The following is a 25,477-nucleotide window of genomic DNA, read 5'->3' as shown; positions in this document are numbered from 1 at the left end:
TACAGTAGAGTTTCCTGCTGGTTTTGAGATAGGGGGTACTTCATTCAGCATCCTTATCTGTAGTGGGACATTTGATGCTGTAAATTTAAGATGATTCCCCTGCTGCAATCTTGTCCTGTACCAGATAGGTTTTAAGGCTTAAGTATGTAAACATATGTTAACATCGGGGTGTATCAATTGTGAGTATTACGGCAAATTAGATGAAAAAGTTTGTGCGGAGAGTCCCATACTCCCACAGTTGTAGAGGTTAGACCGGGAGAAGCACTGCAGCCCAGTGTCTATACTAGATCGCTATGGGCACACAGGCCTACAGTTTGTGACTCACACTTCTCCACACTTTACCTCTTTGTTTGGAATATTACTATAAAAAGGAAAGAAAGTTTGGAGATTCTCACATCTGCAGGAGAGGTCATATCCTGACCTGCCTGTGAAAGGTTTTGTGAGAAGATAACAGGACTTTCCTTGTTGTGTTTTATGAAAGCTCTTCTTGAAAAATCTACATGAAAAAACTTGTCAATACGTGGGAATATTTCTTGTTTCTTTGGTATACAATGTGAACTTAGAAAAAGTGGAAGTTCTTCTGTCGAAATGTCACGGAACTGATAATATCAACAGATTGTATCTGTCTTCATTCATAAACTGCTAATGATCTTTTTAAATTGCAAGCAAGGAGAAAAAAACTCTTATACAGAAAACCGTGTCGTAAATATTCCAGTGAGCATTTCTGTGATTTCTTTGTGTCAAAATGAGTGTGTTAAAATGTTGTAAGTGTTGGATTTCTTTACTCGCCATTCTGTCCATCATCTCTGTACACGATGTGAATTCACAGCCAGTGACAAGAGGACAGGTGCCTAATGGTGCAGCCTCACTAGCGTTTGTCTTTGATATCACAGGGTCCATGTACGATGACCTGGTACAAGTTATTGTTGGTGCTGAAAACATCCTTAAAGAGACCCAGAAGCGAAGAGAAAAACCCTTGTACGACTATGTCCTTGTACCATTTCACGACCCACGTAAGTGTGATTTTAATATTCCCTGCAAAAAAATAATCTAAAGCCTAAATAACCTCTTATGATTTTGTATTTTACTATCATATGAACAAGAAATAAATTGTAAAATCTAACGGTAGACACAATAACTACCAGGTATTTTGAAATGTAGCAACTGTTTATTTTACACAAGCATATATATTAAATTGTGATATCATATATGTTTCTCTGCAGACTTCAATGAAAATTCTCTGGTATTGCAATGGACAAACTTTGGAATATTTTTGGAGTTTCCCTATATTCCTTGTTACCACATACAAAGACTTCATTTCTTTACAGATTTGGATGGAACTTAATATGTGCAGTGTATGTTGCCTTTGACATGCATTGGGCAGTTTAAGCTTGGAATGTTGGTGTGATTGTAGGTCAAAGGTCATGGTCATGGTTACTAAAATTGAATTTCTAAACAGAATTTTTACACACCTGAACCAAAAAATTAATGAGTTTTTAAGCTGTGACATGGTGTCCATTGTCAAATATTTCTTTATACAACTAAAAATTACTGAATGGATTGTGGCCAAATTTTGCTTGGGCATACATGTATTTGGTCCCTGTACACATGCTACTAGGATTCTCCTAGCTGAGTCTATTCCCACCCCTGGGGACATGGTCATTGGGACATGATATAGATATTGTTTATTTCCCCATCCTATAACAACTTACTCTTACCTTGCATGCAATTCGTTAAGACTCGATGAGATCCATATATGCACAGCCAACATGCTGCTTGGATCAGCTCCATTGTTAAACATACACCACCCTGGGGACATAGTACAAGGTGGTGGACCATAACATTTCACAAAGATTTTATTGAATTCACAAATCCACTGGGTATTTGGCAGTATAGGCTAATGCCTGTAAAAACCCTCTTCCTGGGGGTCATCAATTGGAAACAGTGAAGAGCAGTACTATACCAATATAACTGAATACTGGATGGGAAAACATTTGTAACCTTGCTTCTATGATATTACCTTGTAACCAAGGCTTGTTTGATAGGTATAGAGGCAGACAAAGGTGCTAGTAGAATCTTGTTTATATGTACACTGGAAAAGTTATAATGTGGGCAAAATAACATACAGGTAGATACATAAAATTTCAGCATTGCAGTTCTGTCTGGCAAGTTTGTTCTCAAAATACTGACCCTAATTTGAAACACTGGTCCAATTTTAAATGGGAGAGGTAGAAAGTTACTTGCCCACAGACCAAATCTAATGGCCTCAAGCATGGCCTTTATTATAGGTCAGTATCATTTATGCAATGTAATTGCAAAAGTTTGAATAATATATGGGCTTAAATGTGAAGGTCACTTTAATTGTGTAGAATAGAAATAGTGTAATACCTATATATATCTATTAGTCCTGATTACTTTCTGTTAAGTTTAACTTTAAAAGAACTTAAATTACAGATCATGAGATGGTATCACATGTACCCTCCAGCTCAAGATGACAAATTCAAATGTCAATCACTGGTAATATTAAATTAAAAACAACATGCAAAATGGGGGAAAACATACTTAACCAGGCTAGCTTGTAATTAAAAATCTGCACCAACCATTCAGATGCTATCCTGTGGTTTTAATCTCTATACATGACAAAACCAGACTTGGAAAATCACTGTGATGTGAAAGTGTAAATTTCAGAACAGCACACATGCATGTTGAGCCCCAAATTTTAGGATCTGCTACAGGATACATCTCTTTAAGTTGTATCAGATGTGGATTGTGTTAAGTCATGCTGAGGTGATACAGTTGTAAAACACTACTTCAGACATTGGAACTCTTTCATCATCTCTTTCTTGTTCCTTGTAATCAGGCCTGAAAATGCTATATAGTTATACATGTAAATTTATGCACTGGCACATATGATATGCCGAAAACTTGGATGAACATAACACATATTCTCAATATTTTTGTTTTATTAAACTAAATTGAGAATACATAATGAAGATGATACAAGTTTGTGCAGAGCTTTGGCTCTTGGTTCGGTTGTATACTGAATTAGATGTCAGAGTAGAGCAGCTAGCACAGATATGGGAGGTTTACAAGGATATACTGTACAGCTTAAAAAAAAAAAAAAAACTCAAAGAAAAAAAAAGTTTCTCAGATAGGAATGGGGTACCCTTAAAATATAAAGCTTGCAGATGTTTTAATCAATATACAAATGTCTAATTTATTTAAAAACAATTAAAGTCTTACAAAATTCTTGATGTCACAGAAACACCTGGACCAATTTCAATGAAATTTTGCAGAAACCTGTGGCCAAAAGTCAACCAACATTTTGAGTTATATATGGTCCCCATTCCCAACCCACATGAGCCTGAGGGTCGAGGCAGAAAGTGTTAAATGGACTGAAATATCAAAAATGTTCTCAAGACCCAAATATTAATCAAAATGTCTTTGTTGGTTGAAAGTCTTAGCTATATACATGTATACGGTAGGTGCTTTATCAAAATCGTAAATTTCACAACCCTAGGGTCACACGTTTCCTCCTGGGGAGGGGGTATACATTATTATAGTGTACATGTACCGGTATATAAAAAAATCACATTTTGAGCATTATTTGTTGAATTGGAAATAATTCAAACTTGGTTAGAGTTATCAGTTTGGGATGGCAGTTTGATGGTTTGGGTATATAAAGGCCCATGGGGCTTTTCGGGTTTAAAACATATCACCTAAAGTGACAACTAAGATTGATATCTTCCTTTTTCACTAATCTGTTAATCATACTGGTAACATATTTATAGATTACAATGACAGACACTGTTAGACTGGGATATGTATTACTAACAGCTGAGACAGACGTGTTTATCTTAAACATGTTGAGTACTATTAATCATGGACATTACTTACTAAATTATTATAAGTAGAGTAACAGGTATAGATGAAATAAATAAAAGTACTGACAGGGTATCTTGCTGAGTCTGAAATTATTAATGGTCTGAGACCAGTGTGTTATACCTGTTGTCGTTGTAAAAGAGCAGAGAAAAACATACTCCTGCAGAGTGCCACTACAGGAATCCAAAATAAGTCTGTCAGGGTGTGATAATTATATATAATCTTTCAACTGAACCAAAGAAACATGCTCTGTAGCTGAGTGACAGAGACCATATTCAACATTTTATTACTACATGTACTGTTAGAAGACTTATGGACAACATTTTTTTGTCTTTGGTAAATGAGGCATGTGCCTTAAGAATAACAGTGTGTAAATAATACTGGTTTCCTATTTTACAAAAATTAGAAAACGCTGTTATTCTAGAAATTTCGTTGTCAAAAAGCTTGTTCCAAAAAATGGTTGATTTAAAAAACAGTTACATACAATAGCAATAATAGACATTATTTATATCAGAATTTTTTAGTCCGTTTATTTTATGTTGACCCTTATATGATCCCAATAACTGTGGAATTCACAAATTTTGATAAATTTTAATGGGCGAGACTAAAACAAATGTCCTTCCTTTATTGTTTTTCAGAGGTTGGCCCAGTACTGGTCACCACAAATCCAGAGTATTTCAAAGAAACTCTCAAAGACTTGTATGTCCAAGGAGGTGGGGACTGTCCTGAGATGTCCATCACTGCCATCAGCGAGGCGCTGGATGTGTCCCTTCCAAACTCCTTCATCTATGTTTTCACAGATGCTCGGGCACGTGACTTCAATCTTACTGACATTGTACTGGCACAGATACAAGAAAAACAATCTCAGGTAGGTTATATATTTATCTCCATTCAAAAAACTTGTGTGACTATGGTAGTACCTGAAACTGTTTGACAGAAGTTTTAAAATTGAGAAAGTATCTTCCAAACCTACTTTTATTCTGCCACTCTTAAAGTGGCCAGAAGGTATCATGTTCACCCTGTCAGTTACTGATCATGATCTGCTCATCAAACATAGGAATAATTAGTTATTTCAAATTTCTTTAATATTTGGAACTTTTCCTTCTTTGGTTAAAATTTGAGAGGTTGAAGTTTTGGTCAGATCATCATTGAACTTCAAAATCAGGTCACTGTAACATATTCCTTTCCTGTCTGAATGCCTGTAATACTAAATTAGATTTTGCATATATAATTCTTTTTCTGTTGTAATATGTGATTTGTAGGAACTGTATACAGTCAATCATCAAACTGGAGATGTGGATTGATCTTGTGTATTTTCACTTCTGAATGAATAATAGGTTACTTACTGCAACCTATGTTTCACAATATGTCTAAAAATTGAGTGGCTTAGCCTTTGACATGTTGCTGCAGCCATAATCAACATATGATTATGATTTGTGCAATGTTATCACAACTCTGAATTTGATAGCTCTGACATATTCAACACACAAAAAAGTCCTATAAAACTTAATAGCATTGTATCTTAGATGTGTATACCTAAGTTCTGAGGGAATCTGAGGAATTCTGTGAAGTGCCTTTCTTCTACAAGGTTGTATTTGACTTGTTAAGTTTGGTTGGCTGTCTAAGCTCAATTAAGGTTAAATGAGGCTTGAAATCTTTCCCTTCAGAGCTGATGAGTTCTCAAGGTCACCTACACACATGTCTAAAGGTCAGTGTAGCTAGTACAAACGAATAATTAAGACAGAAATAGCTGCTCTACTTCAGTAATGCAATGATGGAAGAGACATTGACACACTTGTGAAATTAGAAATAATGTGCAAAGATCTACCAACGCATGTGGGTTAATGTTGCGTCCCGTTTTGTTGCTCATTAGTGTATTCATGTAAAATATACATTGTTGTACATTGTTGCAACTTGTACATTCCAATGACGTCACAGTGTTTACAGATCCCGCGTTGTGTCTGAACTGCCTGACACGAAGGCTTCATTCTGTGTTTTTTAGTGTTTTTGTTAGTTTTCTGATAATTCAATTGATCAGGTATGATTAAACAACCCCAATCAATATGAGTTGTGAATGTAATTTTAAGTTTAAACGGCATGTTGCGAAAAATACTTCAACTTTCACTTTGTCAGTGCATTCGTGATCGCAGCTTCGATCGGCTGTCATGGCAACGACGAGGACGGTGGTTTTATCATAGTGACGAATTTACAAACTTGCATGTGTACAGCCGAAAACCTCTAACTATACCTTATGTCTTTGGAAATCATCTGTAAATAATTAATTGAATTAATTACGATCCATTGCATTCGTTTATTAACGTTTGTTCGTTTCTATATGCCGATTTCGATACTTAAAACACTGAAGAGTTCCAATATTGGAGAATGAACATTAACACTTGCTCTATGAATCGTCCTAGAGCACCCGACTACCCTAAATCAATACTTATGAAACAGGTAAGAGCGTGAAGGTAATTGTATGAGAACAACGAAAAGTGCTGTACATTCTTACGAAAATGACAAACATCGTCAAAATTACTTAAAAAGTAGTCAATTAATCGGCACTTCTTCAATTAACACCAGTTTATAACGCCTTTATGTAACCATACTTGAATAAATAGAAGAATGTACAGCACTTTTTCTCGGTTTCTTAGCACGATGAATAAGTGTATCATATTTGTTTGTACGACAAAATACGTTGGTCGGGTGCTCTGGCCATATTTACCGACCAAGTGTTAATGTAGTCCTTCGTGCCGGTCACGTGACCACGCGAGAACACGAGGAACGACGAAAACATCCCGATAAAGACGTTGGACACCTAACATTAAAATCCGATCAAGAAAACAAACAGAACTAACCGGGAAATCATTAAATATTGAATTTATATTAAAACATGACGTTTTTTGTTCTTTTTAATTATAAATGCAACATTAACCCACATGCGAAAGAAAGTATTGTATTACAGCTGCAGGAACATAGATTAAGACTAAGATTTCTGACTGATTTGGGCTGATGCTATTATGTTGTAGCTATGTGTTGCCTCTTCTCTTCACAGTCAAGTGTCTAGAATTTACAAAAGACATCACTATGCTACATCATCTATATAGATGTTTTGTAATTGGCACAGTATTGTCAACAGCCATTCAAGGCCTTGACAGTTATATTAAAAAAACAAAATTGATGATACAAAAATCTGAAAGTTACAGTCTGTTTTACATTTCTGATATTAATTAGTGTAACTTTGGTCCCTCTCCGTACTGCGTCTTGTGTGTATGTACATAATGCCAAATATTGTCAATGCTAAAGCAGCTTCATTTCTTGGAGGAGTTTGATCAAATTCTCACAATGATAAAAGAACTATAATATCTCGGACAAGTTCGAGTTTCAGTGTTTTGGGTCATAGTCTCTTAATATTTTTGGCAGGGGCCGGTATAGGGGGCATGCATAGTTTCAGCAATATTCAGTATGCTAGTTTAACCAAGGTGTAAGGGAATTTCCAGATCTTTCTTTTGTTTCACTTTTACATAGATTGATTGGCATTATACATCGAGCATTGACACTCTATGACACTTCTTAAAAAAAATTAGGTTGACTGATGGTGTAACTAGCATACTGTTCAAGACGTGTTTAAGACATATATCAACAAATTGGTACACCACCTGCAAAAAGGTGTATTACATGCTCTATTTTGAAATTGGTGTATACATTTTGAACATTGGTGAAACAGATGAAATAAAAACAAACTAATAAAAGACATTCACTGTATCTTTTCTTGTGCTCATCATGCCTTTATGATCACATTTACTTGAAAAAGATATCATACTTTTACTTCAAAGCGACCTTCCTGTGTGACCTTCAAGGTGACTTTTTTTTGTATGTAATTTAGGTACTATCCATTCCCAATTGTGTATTTTGTTTATCTTTTTAGCCCACCATCATCAGATGGTGGGCTATTCAAATCGCCCTGCGTCCGTGGTCCGTCCCTCCATCCCTCCGTCCCTCCGTCCGTAAACAATTCTTGTTATCGCTATTTCTCAGAAAGTACTGAAGGGATCTTTCTCAAATTTCATATGTAGGTTTCCCTTGGTGCCTAGTTATGCATATTGCGTTTTGAGACCAATCGGAAAACAACATGGCCGACAGGCAGCCATCTTGAATTTTTACAATTGAAGTTTGTTATCGCTATTTTTGAGAAAGTACTGAAGGGATCTTTCTCAAATTTCATATGGAGGTTCCCCTTGGTGCCTCGTTATGCTAATTGCATTTTGAGATCAATTGGAAAACAATATGGCCGACAGACCGCCATCTTGGATTTTTACAATTGAAGTTTGTTATCTCTATTTCTCAAAGTACTGAATGGATCTTTCTCAAATTTCATAAGTAGGTTCCCCTTGGTCCCTTGTATTGCATTTTTGGACCAGTCTGTCCTGAAAACAACCTGGCAAACAAACAGCCATTATTGTTAAATCTCAAATTTCTTATATAGCTAGGATTCCCTTGTTTGAAAAGTACTGGAGGGATGTCTCAATTTGCACAGATTAGTAAAATGAAGGGAAAAGTAGAGAAAAGATCAATCTGACATGGAACCTATGAAGATCATTCAATGGTGGGCGCCAAGATCCCTCTGGGATCTCTTGTTAATGAAGTCATCAAAATTTTCATAATCTGGAATATTTATGCAAGGACATGAAATCCAGTAATTACCTGATAAATATACAGTCCCCATTGTGGGGCAGCGTCTGTCACCCATCAACTTGACTTGTCATGAACAGATTTCAACCAAGTTTGGTATGGAGCATCCTTAGATGAAAGGGAACCAATGTTGTTAAAGCTGTGGGTCTGCCCCAAGGGCCCTGAGGGCTAAGGCTCCAATATAGGGGAAACATAGCAAATTCTTCAAAATCCTTCTATAATGCAAAGTGTTTCTCCATATTTACTGCCATATCCAGGTGAGTCCCTCTTGTTATGTACAGTGGAACTTCGTTAACTCGAAGTCGACGGGACCATGAATTAAGCGAGTTATCGTTTTTGGTGAAAAGTTTGGTCAATATTTGTCAACATTATATAATCATTATAACTTCGCTCTGTCGCTCATCAGTTTAGTGTGAAGACTGGTCAATACATGTAAATATATATGTTATGTTTCGTTATGTCACTTGTAATTTGGTGTAGTTTTGCCGATATACAGTCACGATAAAGTTTCTTTCACTTAGTCACTTCAATAACGATCTGATGTGCAAGTCATGTTTGCAAAAGGTAAACGATAAAACGGAATTTGACACAAAATAACAAGTTATTAATGTCAAAACAAATAACCGTTTAAGTTTAACACAGATTGCATACAAAACGTAACAGAACCATTACCTTTTATTGGACATATATAAAATACTGTTTGATCGGCCTACTTACTTTTTATTGATAACCACGCCATTTCCATGTGTATTAGCACCGGAAGTTGGGCTGCGCATGTGCGTATAAAATGTTACTGTAACTGAGTTGGCGTTTTATCCGATTTAATAGACAGCACTGACCGTTACAGTTGTACTCTGAACACCTCGGCAGTAATTACGCTATTGTTTCAGCAGTTTAAAGATTTAATAGGCGCCGGTGACTGTGTCATTCCTACACCTGTAAAAACATCAGCCGGGTAGATCTACAGGTGTGTCAGAGATTAGTTCCGCTTGAGCGAACGGGTAGATGAGTTGTTGACTATCGTGTGTACTGATATCCGCGACCGCCTTGGGAAATTACCTGATGTAAGTAAAGCAGTACTTTTTATCACCAAGACTTGTTGTTATAAGATTCAACCGACAATTTCTTTTATGAATTTATGAAACACTTATAATAGCATGTAGGTTAGTAGTGCCGATATGTTCAGTATTACAAACGGAATTTAGCTCTTAAAAAATGTCGGCGTTTGCCACCGATCGACGAAAATTATACTTCGAGTTATTCGAACATTTCAAGTAGGATTTTTATTGTTGGGACCAAATGTTTACTTCGTATTATCCGAGTTTTTCGAGTTATCCGAATTCGAATTTTCCGAGTTTTTTTTACTAAGATAAAGAGAGAATTCGGCCGGGACCGGCGAGGTACTTCGAGTTAAGCGGGGTATTCGAGTTATCCGAGTTCGAGTTAACGAAGTTCCACTGTATATGGTTAACATAAAGGTCTACACTGCATGATATCACATTCTAGTGGCCATGGTCAGCGGTCAAGGTTAAAGGATCAAAGTAACCTTAGACCCCCTTCTGCACTGGAGGCATTGGTATTGCATGTTTAGAGGAGTAGGGGGCATTCATATCTTACAGACATTGTCTAGTTTATTTATCGCCAATATCAATGACTGGTACCCGTTTGTTATTCTGTTTTGTTAATACATTCTAGTAATAGTAACATTCATCTATTTCAAATAAAAGATGATACTTATACATTATTCAGAAACACAAGATCTGTTCAGTTACCAAACACCAAGAGTATGACTTGTTGTAATGCATAATGAACTCTTAAGTCTTTTTCCACCGGTAAACCATAAAGTGCATGTGCACAAATTGTTCAGGGAAATTGAGTTATTTTTAAAATTAAACATCGTTTTACAGAATCAAATTTATTCAACTGTTGTGACACCCAGTCCAATGAGGTATGGTAAAACTTGGCTGTAGTTGTTTATTTTGTGTTGTAGTATGTATTTCTAATGAAGAAACAGCACTAGTTTTTTGTACCACTACATATTGGGGGTAGGTGACCCAGGATCTCTATATAGACATTCGTAATTTGGATAGGCAGGCTGGTTATCACAGTTCAGAGAATATTCCAAACTAGACTGGGGCATGTGGTTGGAACCACATAAGTTTACATTTATTATGGACAAATTGACGCTAGATGTGTTTATTTTTCATTCAAGAGTCTCCAGAGAGTTTGTCTTATTTGATTATGTAATAAGTCACTATTAAGTGTATGGGAATTTATGTAAAGTGAAGTTGTAGTTGTTATGAACATAGGGCAATAAAATAGGGTGTGTTTTATCAGCTGCTATTATGCTTAATACTCAGAAAATGCAGACGTTGACAGTTTTTGGGGAAAATTGAAATATAGAATGTTGGCAAAGCCAGTTAGATTTGTAGAATTAATGATATGAATGCTGACTGGTGTTATCATTTGGATAATATTTGTTTGTAGTATTATGGCCACCCATGGCTATGTTAAATGTGTTCCAGATTCCTCTAATGAAAGTCTGACTGCTTGCAGGCCATATTCAGTTAACTTTTATTTGAATCGAGAAAAAAGTTGGTTGCTCAGACAATTCTAACGCATATTATATATACTGCTCCTCCTGGGCATTTATCATGTATAGAATTTCGAGCTGTCTGTTGATAAACATCTTAAGTAGTGGTATCAGATGATACGTACCATTGCCAATTGAATGAAATACTAGATATTTGGAAATTATTGGAAAGAAATAGTTTTAAAAAGAAAGGATAAAAAATTACAAGATGTTATTTAATTAAAAAAACATATACCACTGTAAGACATCTTTTGAGATGTACATGTAGTATGTAATTTAGATTATGTACCATTGTGTACTGCAGCCAGAGAACTTGTTACTGTAATTAGGTAGGGGTGGTCCTAATCACCTGCTCTGTGGTCTGTATCCCATGACAATATATCTTAGCGTATTATAACTATTGTAATTCTCATTATTATGTAATATGTAAAACAATTCTTGCAAAAATAAAATAAATACAAAGAAAAAACTGTTGTAAAAATAATCTTTTAAGCATCTCTTGTTTTATAATAATTGTTTCAGGATATATTAACTGCATTTTACAGAAATAAACAACATTGTATTGCACTGTTTGATGATTTCATCCTGCAGGAGTTTAAATAACCCATACGATTTCCCCTCACCCTGAGGTAGTTTTAATGATATATACAGTTTTATCTCATACTGCAGTAGTTTAAATAACCCATACTATTTCCCCTCACCCTGAGGTAGTTTTAATGATATATACAGTTTTATCTCATACTGTAGTAGTTTAAATAACCCATACTATTTCCCTTCACCCTGAGGTAGTTTTAATGATATATACAGTTTTATCTCATGCTGCAGTAGTTTAAATGACCTGTTGAGTTTTACCAATTACTCTTCAGTGGATTAATCACCTGAACAGTTTAACCTTACCCTGCAGTAGTTTTAATTACCTCAAAAGTTTTACTTCACCTTGCTGTAGTTTAATGACCTCAACAGTTTAACCTGACCCAGCGGTAGTTTTAATGACTTTTAATGACCTCAACAGTTTTTACTCATACTGCAGTAGTTTTAATGACCTGTAAAGTTATACCTGACCCTGAAGTAGATCTGTACAGTTTCCATTTTACCCTGTAGTGGTTTTAATGACCTATACATTTTTCACTAACCCTGCTGTTTTGTTTACAGGTTGTATTTGTTTTGACCGGTGACTGTGGCGATCCTACACATGAGGGTTACAAAGCTTATGAGAAAATTGCCTCAACAAGCTCTGGACAAGTCTTCTTACTCCGTAAAAATCAAGTTAACCAGGTAAACTATTTCTTCTTTCAGAAATGCAATAACCTCATTATACAGCAAGTATGTATCTATGTACATGAAGGCGGTATAGTTTTGAAATCCATGTTTCTTGTTATTCTCAAAAAGAATGGAAGGAAAGTGTTATTTTTCTGTTGATGTCAGTCTCCACATCAGTATTTTACAGTTCCATTCTCTCAGTTTCTCAGAAAGCATATTGAAGTACGGTATGAAATATTATAGAAACTGAATTTGGTAGATAGATCATTATGGAAATCCTGTAGTGTTTTTTTTAGCCTATATAGTTACATCTGTAAGGTAATCAAGCCATAGGGTTATTTTATATCCTTCCAATGTCAACAGTACTTTTCCTAGTGATGTGGTATACATTTTTATAAAATGCTGACGAGTTGATGCAGGTCATTGACATTTGCCACCTACACTACGCTGTGTAATTCCTTTTCCCTGGGACTACATGCTTTATCTGAAACCCGTTGTTACAGCGTACAGGAAGTGGATGCTAATAGTGTTCCTCATATCTCCCAAAAGAATGTTATCATTATTACTGTTGATAACATTTCATGGCTTCTTGTGATAATCTGATTTATCACAAATTTGTTCCATTGACCGTACAGAAATGTTTTAGCAGTTACATACGTTTATCAGTCAGTGTAAAATTCATGAGACCACCTGTTAAAATGGAACCATAGTACGCAAAAATATGTATGTTGATATCAATGATGGCTATAATTTATTCCAAATTATGTGACTTAATATTGGGGAAGTTATCGTTGAGAGTTTTACCGTCATATCTAATCAATTATGAGTGGTCTACTTGAAAACAAGAAGTTGTTCATCAAATGGGAAGTAGATAGAAAATTATCTATGTTTATGTAATGTTATGCGCATTAGCCAAACAAGCATTTGGTGGGATGAATCAAGCCTCGGATATTAATGAAGTCCCTCAAATAGAGATTCTACCTTCGTCTTGTTTGAGAACTTTTTTTGAAATCAATGTATAATTATACAATCTTGAATGATGTCATTACCTCTGATTGTCCAGTTTTTAACCAAATTTGATTGTCCTTTTTTGTCTGTATACAAGAATTTATAGTGACTTAATGGATTTTGATTGGCTCTATAGGAGAGGAGTGCAGGGGTGGGGCCCATAGGGGAATTATTGAAGTTTTACTTCTGTATGGATGAAGGGATTGGGATCAAATTTGGTCTGCTGCATCCCACAGGTGGCTGTAAAATGGCAGTAACAAAACACTGGATAAATATCTGACATGTGATCGTTATAAGGCCCCTGGGCCTCTTGTTAAAGGTGAAATGTAATGTCTAATGCATACTGATCCTTACTCTAAAAAACCTCACAGCGATAGATAAAACATTTTAGATCTTTTTCCATTAAATGAATGTTTGTTGAGAAAAAAATCCATGTTTCTTCCTCTCTGTTGTTATAAACAAAATGTACTTTGTAACCTTCGAGCAATTTGTGTCTATATAAGCGCAAACGGTTTTCTGCAGACCAGACCTGATATTTGTTGTCAAGATTCAGAGTTGATAGGGGGTGATAAAATGGATAACCTTCTAAATATTTAATTGAAAAACTGCTTGAATTTATTAAATCTGAGATTGGATTGTAGATTAGAATATTAAAAGGAACTTGCATCATGCTTATATATATATATTAAAGCTTACATAACATTTTACTTTTCCATTGTTACTACTTGATATACATTTGCCTTTGGCTTCAAATTATAAGGTACAAGATGGTCAGCGAGAGAAACGCAGAGCCCCAATCATACTTAGTGAATTAGCTCAGGTGTGTTCTGATATAAGCATCAAGTTTATATGATAAAAAGTATTATTAAAGGTTTTGGTTTATTCTGAAATATTGAATATAAAATAAATGCATTGTAATAGATTCTTAGTAATCAACAATGTTATTGTGGTGTTTGTAAAATGAAAAATACAACAGAAAGATATTTGTAACTTATGAAGGACTCATTTGCATAGTACTAGTATAGTAACTGTAGAACAATGCACATTGCATGACATATATATAAAGTTTAATGTTTTATTATAGAGGTTATATCAGCCATGAAATGTTATGATTAGGCCCTGTATTGAAGATATGGGTGCCCCATAGTAATCATTGTCTGCCTGTCCTTCTGCCCACAAGTTTTACTCCTGGCTGCATGTAACTTTAGTATTTATTTATCAATTCACATGAAACTTTGTCAAGATGTTCATTTCAGTACACACTCAGGTAAAATGTCAAGGTCAAAGGTCCAGGTCATCAGGTTCAATGGTTAAGGTCAAATTTGGCATTTTTGTCACTGATGAAAATTTTGTTATGACATTATGAAGCAAAGTTGTTCAAAATTAAACAAGGACTCTACTTACCAATGGTCAAGGTCACATGATCAAAGGTCAAGGTCGAATTTTGTCAAGGTTTAATAATATCTTTTAAGTGATAAACATTTTGTTATGACGCTTCGAAGAAATGTGGGATAGAATGAAAGATGGAGTCAACTTTTCACTAAAGGTCAAGATCACTGAGTGAAAGGTCTAGGTTAAACTTTGATGAATATTTTGTCATGACATGATGAAGCAAAGATGTTCAGAATTAAATCAGGACTCAAATGACCAAAGATAAAGATCATTGGACCAAATTAAATGTCAAATTCAAGGTCACTGGGTAAAAGGGCAATGCCACTTGTTATGACATTTTGAAGCATTGTTGGTCAGGATTAAACAAAGGATCAAATGGTATCGAACAACTCCCTTGGATCTTCACCTGAGGTTATGTGGCTGACACTCTAACCAACTAAGCTATCGCAGCCCCTTGCTGAATTAAAATCAAGGTATTTACGGTCCAAAGGTCAAAGACAAAGTGGATCTATGACTATGACCCTGGCTCTTGATGATGGAGTTTGAAATAAAACAAATCAAAACAAACAAATGAAGATTACACCAGTATTTACATTTCTGTTAGCACAGCAAATATGGAGGTGGAGGGGAAATAAGAATCACATCATAATAAATGAGAAATGTATATTTTGCTTCTAGATATTGTTTTTGAAGTCCAAATGTCAAATGTCAACTTCAGCTATACAGGCAGATGTCTTATGATGATTATTGGGGACATATTGCCACAATATGGGTCCCTTGCTGACCTGTCACTGTTCTAGTTCATCCAGATTTGATTACTATAATAACTGTACTTATTTGTTCATCCCTTTCAAAGGTGCTGAACTTTGTGAAAGTGGCAGTGCAGGCGCGTAAGGTTAACCTGATGTCCATAGATGTTCCTGAAGCCACAGCACAGATGTATGAATTGCCAATTGACTCCAAACTACAAGAGATTACAGTATCAGTCAGTGGGGAGACACCAGAAATAGAACTTCGGGGACCTGATGGTAGGTAGTTATAGGCTATAAGTTAGTATGAATCATGCAGTATCCATAGCCACCAACTATAGTCCAGTCATGGTCCATCGGATTTCTGTTCAAATAAGAGAACTGCTGTAAAATTCGGTCTGCATCCTTAAGTTAAGGGGAGTCACATTTGATTAAAGTGAAGGTCTTGTCCCCTATTTAGGACAGAGGGATGGGACCCTGTAAGGCAATAGAGCAAAAGAGGATCCCATAAAGGGAAAGTATTTGTGATTTTTGTACAACTACATGTATAACCATGCAAATGTTTAGCCACGGTTGTTGAATATCTAGGTGTGGGATGCACCACCTTCATAAACTTGATGAATAACAGGTAAGCAGTACAGGCCTAATGGGCCTCTCGTCTTTAAGGGGAAACTATAAAAATGCCCAGGAAAAACAGTTTGGTACAGTATTTAGAGTTGGTGTATATTTGTGTTCATGTTCCAGAAAATTGCTCGATTGCTGAATTGAAACAATCAGTTATACAGAGAAGTTACAACATTATTTTTATCTACAGTGGTGGACCTGAACATGTTGCCCATGTGCATGGGTGCTCTCCATCGCTCTTTAGCCAAGATGCGTGGGTAACAAGAAAATATTTTATCAAATGTTATATTTGGTCTTTTACTTGACTATCTCACTAGACTTATTTCAATCTACTCTATATGCTATTTTTGTTTTCGTTTTAGAGTATAGATCCTGGTGAATTGGTTTTTTATACCATTACTTCACACACATGTACACTTGATGGAACACCCTATATATATATACATATATAAACATTAACTTGGTGTCTGGTAATTGGTTGTGGAATTGACTAATTTACATTTGTTTTACAAAGTGTTATTTGCTGGTGTAGTTACTGCAAACCATATCTTATTTGATTTACTAACATTTCCTTTAATATTTCATTTTGCTGAATTGCTGTCTTAAATATTGTCAAGGATCAGAACATTCCCAAATGATGAGTATTTACATTTTGATAAGACAATTGATCAACTTAAAACAACGTTTCCTGTTTCAAGTCCATTTTAATAGCATCATCAAGAAAAACATTTACTGAATATGTCTCCCTTATGAACAAATTAGAACATTGTATTGCAGTATATTTGCATCACCTAAAGCCGTTGGCAGTGCAGTGAAGGTTAGTGAAGGTCAAAGGTCAAATGAGTGTGAATTTTCCCAATTATTTCTTCTCCGTGCAATAAGTTTTAAACCATTAAAGATATCTTAATGAAAGTTGCTCTATACACATCTTCATCACCCACTGACGAAATGCAGAACTGTGTCATTGGATCATTGCGACCTTGACCTGAAAGTCAAATGTCAAATAAGTGCATATTTTGTTCAGAACATAACTTCTAAACCATTAAGATATCTTGACAAAACTTTGAGTATACTTGCATCACTTGAAGGCAATGTACAATGCACTGTACTGCTGTTAGGTTACTGTGACCATTGACATCAAGGTCAAAGGTCAAATTCAAATTTTATCAGTAGTTTACGTGTCCAGGCGATATCTTTAAAAATGCTTAAGAACCCTTAATAAAAGTTACTGTATACCTTTTTCACTCACAGACGATGTGCTCTGTTGTTTGGTCATTACATTACTTTGAGACCACTTGTATCATTAATACTTCTGCTGCTTTTAATAATTTCTTTGTTGATCTAATAGAGTCTTGTTAGGGGCATAACTTTTAAGGTGTTCAAAATATCTTAAAACTTCAAAGATATATTCATCACCCAAAGGCAAAATGTGGTGAACTATGATCGAGTCATTGCGACCTTCTTTTTCAGGTCAAAGGACAATTGAGTGCAAAAATATTCAATGCCTTATATGTGAGAAGACAGATGTATGTTTTTGTGAACAAAACAACTCTTTACTTCTTTTTTAAAACATTAGATCAACAAGTTTCTTACAATTTTTTTTAAAAACATTATGACATGAAGGTTGAATAGGTAATGAGAAATGCAAGTATTGTGGTACATGATTATGTAAACCAACTTGTCTCATTCTTCTGATTTTTCTCTGGGTCTTTCATATTCAATGGCTTACACCTGTAAGAGAAAACTAATTAAAGCTCTACATGTTAATTTATTCCATGTACCTTCGTCTGTAAAATTATTTGAAATTGCTAAAGTGTGTGGCAAAGGTGAGCGATATAAAAGGTAAGGTTATATATGGTTAAGTGTATGGCAAAGGTAAGGTTATGGTTAAGTGTATGACAAAGGTAAGGTTATGGTTAAGTGTATGACAAAGGTAAGGTTATGGTTAAGTGTATGGCAAAGGTAAGGTTATGGTTAAGTGTATGGCAACGGTGAGGTTATGGTTAAGTGTATGGCAACGGTAAGGTTATGGTTAAGTGTATGGCAACGGTAAGGTTATGGTTAAGTGTATGGCAACGGTGAGGTTATGGTTAAGTGTATGGCAACGGTGAGGTGATGGTTAAGTGTATGGCAACGGTGAGGTGATGGTTAAGTGTATGGCAACGGTAAGGTTATGGTTAAGTGTATGGCAACGGTAAGGTTATGGTTAAGTGTATGGCAAAGGTAAGGTTATGGTTAAGTGTATGGCAAAGGTAAGGTTATGTGTATGGCAAAGGTAAGGTTATGGTTAAGTGTATGGCAAAGGTAAGGTTATGTGTATGGCAAAGGTAAGGTTATGGTTAAGTGTATGGCAAAGGTAAGGTTATGGTTAAGTGTATGACAAATTTAAAAGGTGACGTTATGGTTTCCCATAGTTCTCAATGGTGTACTGTGGTAGAAATAAAGTTGTGGTCTCCCATAAAATATTATTAATGCATGATATATATCTGTAGAGTAAGTATATAGTATATCAACAATACATTCCAGAATAAAATTCTAAAACTGTTATTTGATATGTGGTTTTTACAACCATTTTGTATCTTGTTAAAATCCTGACATGTGAAATAGGCACTTGAATCTTGTGAAGTGCTACAGGATATGTCAGATACAGAGATAGCACAAGTGAAGCAGAATTCAAGGGACAGGTGCACTACCTACAGTATCCACTGATATTGACAGCCTCCGGGGCACCGCATCTCCATGTTTACATAACAGTATAAAAATCCACCTGACTGACGAGTCTTTAGAGAACGTGAAAGCATTAAATGTGAAGGAATATTTGTATTAATCAGTAGTATCATGTTTGGATAACCATTACATTGATGTCAAATGTAATGCCTGATAACAACCTTAATATACTGTACAGAGAGGGGAACAATTGCCTATGACTATTTGATCATTGTTTTCTATGACTGATCATTGTTTTCTATGTCTGATCATTGTTTTCTATAATTGATAATTGCTTTCTATGACTGATCGTTATTTCAAACATCTTAAGGTGACTTCCAAGAGTTGAAAAAGGTTTATGCAGGTAATTTATACTTTAAACTATGTAATAGCTATGTTAAAGTTTGTTTAAATCACTCTGTCTTGAAATTTCAAGGAAAGGCAACCAATTAAGTGTTAAAAACAGGAGTCAATGACCTGTTCTATGTTGCATTTGATAGATGGTATGTTGGTTATTCTTTCAATGACTTTGAAATTTTATTTGTTACCAGATCGAAAGTTGACAGTGTTTTCTGGCCTGAATGATCTATTGGATCTGAGGAATGCCAAGGTTGTAAATGTCAAGGCGCCTACTGCTGGACAGTGGAAGCTTTTCATAGCAAGTAACAGTGCCCACACCATTCGTGTTACTGGTCTCAGTACCACAGATTTTGTCTCAGGCTTTTCCCGCTTCCCTACAAACGAGATTGCTGAAACGGAACTACGGCCTCTGGGAGGTTTGTATCAAACTGTACATGTTGACCATGAAATGTTGAATTGTGGTTGAATGGTTTATTTCTTCTTTCTTTTTTTTCGCCTTTAATCTGCTTATAAGTGTATACATTTTTAACCCCATGTATGTGCCTTATATGTACTTATGATTATGCCCTATTTTCTTATATATTGGATATGTGCTAAGTTGGATGTTTTAATCATTCTAACTTGAAAGCATTAGTTATGGTGATAATTATGTCTGATTCACAGAAGGTGTGTCAAATATCTTTATGCATTCTGATTTTGTATACTAGATATACAAAGAAATGTTCTAGACTTTAATCTGTTTAAAAATTCTGTTTTTTTACTCTTTGATCTGATTAGAATTTTTAACAGTAAGATTATTTGTGTTTATGTATTGATATAAAAGTTGTTTTTATTCAGGTGTGCCAACATTTATGGTAATCAATGCTAGTAGCCTCGAAGCTCCCGGACGCTTCAACAGACTGGAGCTGATCGATCTCCAAGGAAACATCCTGAAAATTCAGGACCTTGTACAAGATCAGGACAGGCCATACATTTACACACTTACTAAGCCCATTCCTGCCTCCAAAACAGTTCTTCTATGTTAGAGTAAGTGTTCTTTATTCCTTTTTGAGATGTTCCGACATTTTATCACTTGCCCTCTACCTCTGGGTTGCGAGTTCGAAACCCACGTGGGGCAGTTGCCTGGTACTGACCGTAGGTCGGTGGTTTTTTCTCCAGGTACTCCGGCTTTCCTCCGCCTCAAAAACCTGGCACGTCCTTAAATGACCCTGGCTGTTAATAGGACGATAAACTAAATAAACCAAATAAACTAAACCAAATTATTCCTTTTCTGTCAAGGTGAATCATCAGCCTCTTCTTACATACCCAGAACAGCTCCCTTAATTCAGAGAAAATCAACCCCTTCCTACATCAATAAGAGTTCTGATATTTAAGTCGGGGAAAATATTTCTTTTTCTTACATTTAATCATTCACCATTCCTACATCCAAAACATTTCTGATAAGCTCAGCCAGGTCATTATTAAACAGAATCATTTTCAATGATCTACATATCTCTATGCAACTGTGACCTTGATATTTGGCATTGTGCGTTAAGAACTTGACACTAAAACTTGATGCTATCCCTAGGCAATGTATGTTGGATACCACTCAACACTGCAGTAGGTAGTTTCTCATGTGCACAACTTTATCTTTTAACTTTTTGTTTTCTAGCTTAGTGGAATAGATGACAAAAGGAACCCGATGTACCGGTTGACCCCCACAGCCATCAGTCCTGTCCCTCCACCCCGTCCTAACGTATACATGCCACCAGTCACTCGTGGCTTTTACGATGCCACAGCCTATATCACGTGTTCAGTACAGAGTCCTATACAGTATAATGTCCAGTGGAGTAGGGGAAATCAGCCTATTGGGAATGCCCTCTTTTACAGGTAAAGTACTGTAGCACAAAGATAATTTTTGATTTTTACATAAGCATAAAGAACATTTTAGGAACAGAATGTTTACTGCATCAAAAATTGATTGTTGTGACCTACAATTTCACCATGATATATGGACACTTATTGAAGAACCGAACTTTTCATTAATTATTATCATGTAATTATTATTTATATGCTTGTAATGTTGAGAAATAGTTATATTTCACATTCAATGCAGCTCTTACATGAGTGAAAATCTATTATGATTATGTTTCTCTTCTACATATTAGCAAAATTGTCAGGATTTCTACCAGATTATATTACGATTTCATTGCACATAGAGGCAGGTTCGGTAGGTTCTTCAAAGACTGAATTTTCCTATTTTGCGTTTCATAAAGAAATGATGGGAAGCATTGGCACCAGTGTTAATATTATGATTTACAGGGAGTCGAGTAACGTGGTGCTGGAGTTACCGTATGTGGATGGTAACTCGGAGGGGAGCTATACTTGTAATGCTACTAACTTGGCTGGCTGGAATGCAAGCACCACATATCTTGATGTCAGTGGTATGTATTGTTTTCTGGAGACTAGGTCTGAAATTTATGATGAACTTTATTCCTACATAATCCTATGTGACATATGATAAGGTAAGTCTTAAAGTAACCAATCACGAGAGCCATATTTGCTGATTCCCCATTTTCTCCTTCAATTTTTAGAAGTTTGAAAAATAGTCCAGATCAGTACAGAAGAAGGAGCAACTCCAAATATATATGAAACTTTTGTAAAACTTTATATTTTATTATTTTTAAAATCAGTCCAGAATTGTCCTGGACCAGAACAAGGATCAGCTTAAGTATATAGATATAACGAATAGGTCATCTGTAAAACTGTGTTATTCTTTATGATTTTGAAAATTTGTGTTAATTTGAAAATTTTGTTCAGAAGAAAGTGCAGCTTCAAATATATAGCTTTTAGTCCTTTTCAGTTTGTCAAAAGGAGGTCTAGATTTGAACTTGCACAATCTCTAGCATGGTATGTTTGAAAAGTTGGCAATTCAAGCAGAGAGATGTTACCATAAGTTTTCCAATAAGTAGAGGTAACCCTACAGTAATTGGTCAAGGTGGAGATCATCGTCATTTAAATTTTAAAATAAAATGAAATACTATGAAATTAAAGAAATCCGATATATACAATATGAATAAATGTTTTACATCACAATATGAATTAATGTTTTAAATCACAATTTGAATTAATGTTTTACATCAGAGCCACCGCCTGTGATTGATGCGATGAGGAACAGTTCTGTGTTGCCTGGACAGGATGCCATACTCCATTGCCTGGTACAGAGTACTGTGGAGTATAATATCAGCTGGTACCAACCCAACTCTGTTGAGTTTCTTTCCAACAGCAATAAATACCAGATATTTAATAACGGATCACTCTTGATCAGGTAAATCGTATATTGTTGCTTCACAAATAATATTCACTACAAAATCATGTTTATAAAACTCTTACATGAGATTTAATCTCTTTTATTAGGTCATCTGACCCAAAGGGTCAGGATGACCTATAGTCATCGTGCTTCGTCCGTCGTCGTGCGCCGTGCGCCGTGCGCCGTCCGTAAACTTTTTCTTTCAAAACGCTACTCCTCCTTAACGCTTGGGTGGATTACTTCCAAATTTGGTTTGAAGCATCATTGGGGGAGGGCAATCATATTTTATATAAATGAGGCTGGTCTGACCCCTGGGGCCAGAAGGGCGGGGCGCCGAAAAGGGAACTTAGGTGAATATTGCTAAAAAATCCTACTCCTCCTTTACCCTTGGGTGGATTACAACTAAATTTGGTGTGAAACATCATTGGGGGAGGGCGGTCATATTTTATATAAATGAAGTTGGTGTGACTCCTGGGGCCTGAGGGGCGGGGCCCCAAAAGGGGAACTTTGATGAAATTTTGCTATGAAATCCTACTCCTCCTTAACCCTTTGGTGGATTTCAACCAGATATTGTGTGAAACATCATTTGGGGAGGGTGATCATATTTTATATAAATGAGGCTGGTGTGACTCCTGGGGCCTGAGGGGCGGGGCCCCAAAAGGGGAACTTTGATGAAATTTTGCTATAAAATCCTACTCCTCCTTAACCCTTTGGTGGATTTCAACCAGATATTGTGTGAAACATCATTTGGGGAGGGTGATCATATTTTATATAAATGAGGCTGGTGTGACCCCTTGGGCCTGAGGGGCGGGGCCCCAAAAGGGGAACTTTGATGAAATTTTGCTATAAAATCCTACTCCTCCTTAACCCTTTGGTGGATTTCAACCAGATATTGTGTGAAACATCATTTGGGGAGGGTGATCATATTTTATATAAATGAAGCTGATGTGACCCCTAGGGCCTGAGGGGCGGGGCCCCAAAAGGGGAACTTTGATAAAATTTTGCTATAAAATCCTACTCCTCCTTAACCCTTTAGTGGATTTCAACCAGATATGTTGTGAAACATCATTTGGGGAGGGCGGTCATATTTTATATAAATGAGGCTAGTGTGACCCCTGGGGCCTGAGGGGCGGGGCCCCAAAAGGGGAACTTTGATGAAATTTTGCTATAAAATCCTACTCCTCCTTAACCCTTTAGTGGATTTCAACCAGATATTGTGTGAAACATCATTTGGGGAGGGCGGTCATATTTTATATAAATGAGGCTAGTGTGACCCCTGGGGCCTAAGGGGCGGGGCCCCAAAAGGGGAACTTTTATGAAATTTTGCTGTAAAATCCTACTCCTCCTTAACCCTTTAGTAGATATCAACGAGATATGTTGTGAAAAATCATTTGGGGAGGGTGGTCATATTTTATATAAATGAGGCTAGTGTGACCCCTGGGGCCAGAGATACGGGGCCCTAAAAGGGGAACTTTGATGAAATTTTGCTTTAAAATACTACTCCTCCAAAACCCAAAAGTAGATTATTACAAAATTTGGTGTGGAACATCGTTGGAGGAGGACAATCATATTTTATATAAACGAGGCTGGTCTGACCCCTAGGGCCAGAGGGGCCGCGCGGGCCCTAAATAGGGAACTTTGGTGGATATTTGCTATAAAATCCTACTCCTCCTTTACCCTTTGGTGGATTACAACTAAATTTGGTGTGAAACATCATTGGGGGAGGGTGGTCATATTTTATATAAATGAGGCTGGTGTGAGCCCTGGGGCCAGAGTGACGGGCCCAAAAAAGGGAACTTTGATGAAATTTTGCTATAAAATCCTACTCCTCCTTAACCCTTTGGTGGATTTCAACCAGATATTGTGTGAAACATCATTGGGGGAGGGTGGTCATATTTTATATAAATGAGGCTGGTGTGGCCCCTGGAGCCAGAGGGGCGGGGCCCCAAAAGGGGAACTTTGATGAAATTTTGCTATAAAATCCTACTCCTCCTTAACCCTTTGGTGGATTTCAACAAGATATGGTGTGAAACATCATTGGGGGAAGGCGGTCATATTTTATATAAATTAGGCTGGTGTGGCCCCTGGGGCCAGAAGGGCAGGGCCCCAAATGGGGAACTTTGATGAAATTTTGCTTTAAAATACTACTCCTCCTAACCCCCATAGTGAATTATTACCAAATTTGGTGTGAAACATCATTGGAGGAGGACAATCATATTTTATATAAATGAGGCTGGTTTGACCCCTAGGGCCAGAGGGGCGGGGCCCCAAAAGGGGAACTTTGGTGAATTTTTGCTATAAATCCTACTTCTCTCTAACCCTTGGGTGGATTAATATGAAATATGGTGTGAAACAGATCCTTTGGGAAGGGTGGTCATATTTTATATAAACGAGGCTAGTGTGACCCCTGGGGCCTGAGGGGCAGGGCCCCAAAAGGGGAACTTTGGTGAATATTTGCTGTTAAATCCTAATCCTCCCTAACCTTTTGGTGGATTACAACCTAATTTGATGTGAAACATAAGGTGACGGCAATCATATTTTTTAATGAGACAGGTTTGACCCCTGGGGAAAAAAAGATGGGGCAAAAGGAGCGCTTAGGTTAAACATTTCTTTAAAATGCAATTCCTCCTTAATGCCTTAATTGATTACAACTATATTTAGTATGAAACATCATTGGGGAAAGGCAATCCTAATTGATATAAATGAGTCTTGTCTGACCCATTGGGACAGAGGGGCATGCCCCAAAAATGGGAACTTGGCTACAATTTTGCTTTATGATGCTGCTCTTCCTGGACAAGCTAAATGGATAAAAACCAAATTTGATCTAAAACATAACTGGCTGCGATAAATAATTTATGGTAATAATGCTGGATTGAGGGGTGTGTCCCTGCTGTAAGTGTAAGTGTTTGTCAGATGACCGTTAAG

At 36.4% G+C, this 25,477-nt stretch overlaps 1 protein-coding gene across 1 annotated transcript in view; it reads left to right on the top strand.

Annotated features, from left to right (window-relative positions):
- The first annotated feature begins 455 nt into the window (after window positions 1–455).
- Window positions 456–25,477, top strand: part of LOC117343028 (hemicentin-1-like) — an 83,914-nt gene continuing 58,892 nt past the window's right edge. Inside the window, exons 1-9 of the mRNA XM_033905356.1 lie at window positions 456–1,013; window positions 4,521–4,750; window positions 12,317–12,439; window positions 15,681–15,852; window positions 19,455–19,679; window positions 20,101–20,273; window positions 20,915–21,132; window positions 21,565–21,686; window positions 22,387–22,570. Of these exons, the coding sequence (XP_033761247.1) occupies window positions 746–1,013; window positions 4,521–4,750; window positions 12,317–12,439; window positions 15,681–15,852; window positions 19,455–19,679; window positions 20,101–20,273; window positions 20,915–21,132; window positions 21,565–21,686; window positions 22,387–22,570 (1,715 nt within the window). The 5' untranslated portion in view covers window positions 456–745. The remainder of the gene's footprint in view (window positions 1,014–4,520; window positions 4,751–12,316; window positions 12,440–15,680; window positions 15,853–19,454; window positions 19,680–20,100; window positions 20,274–20,914; window positions 21,133–21,564; window positions 21,687–22,386; window positions 22,571–25,477) is intronic.

This window comes from Pecten maximus, chromosome 2 (assembly GCF_902652985.1).
Source record: "Pecten maximus chromosome 2, xPecMax1.1, whole genome shotgun sequence".
NCBI classification, from domain to species: domain Eukaryota; kingdom Metazoa; phylum Mollusca; class Bivalvia; order Pectinida; family Pectinidae; genus Pecten; species Pecten maximus.
The sequence above is the reverse complement of the archived record's forward strand: the minus strand, read 5'-3'. Positions and strand labels throughout refer to the sequence as shown.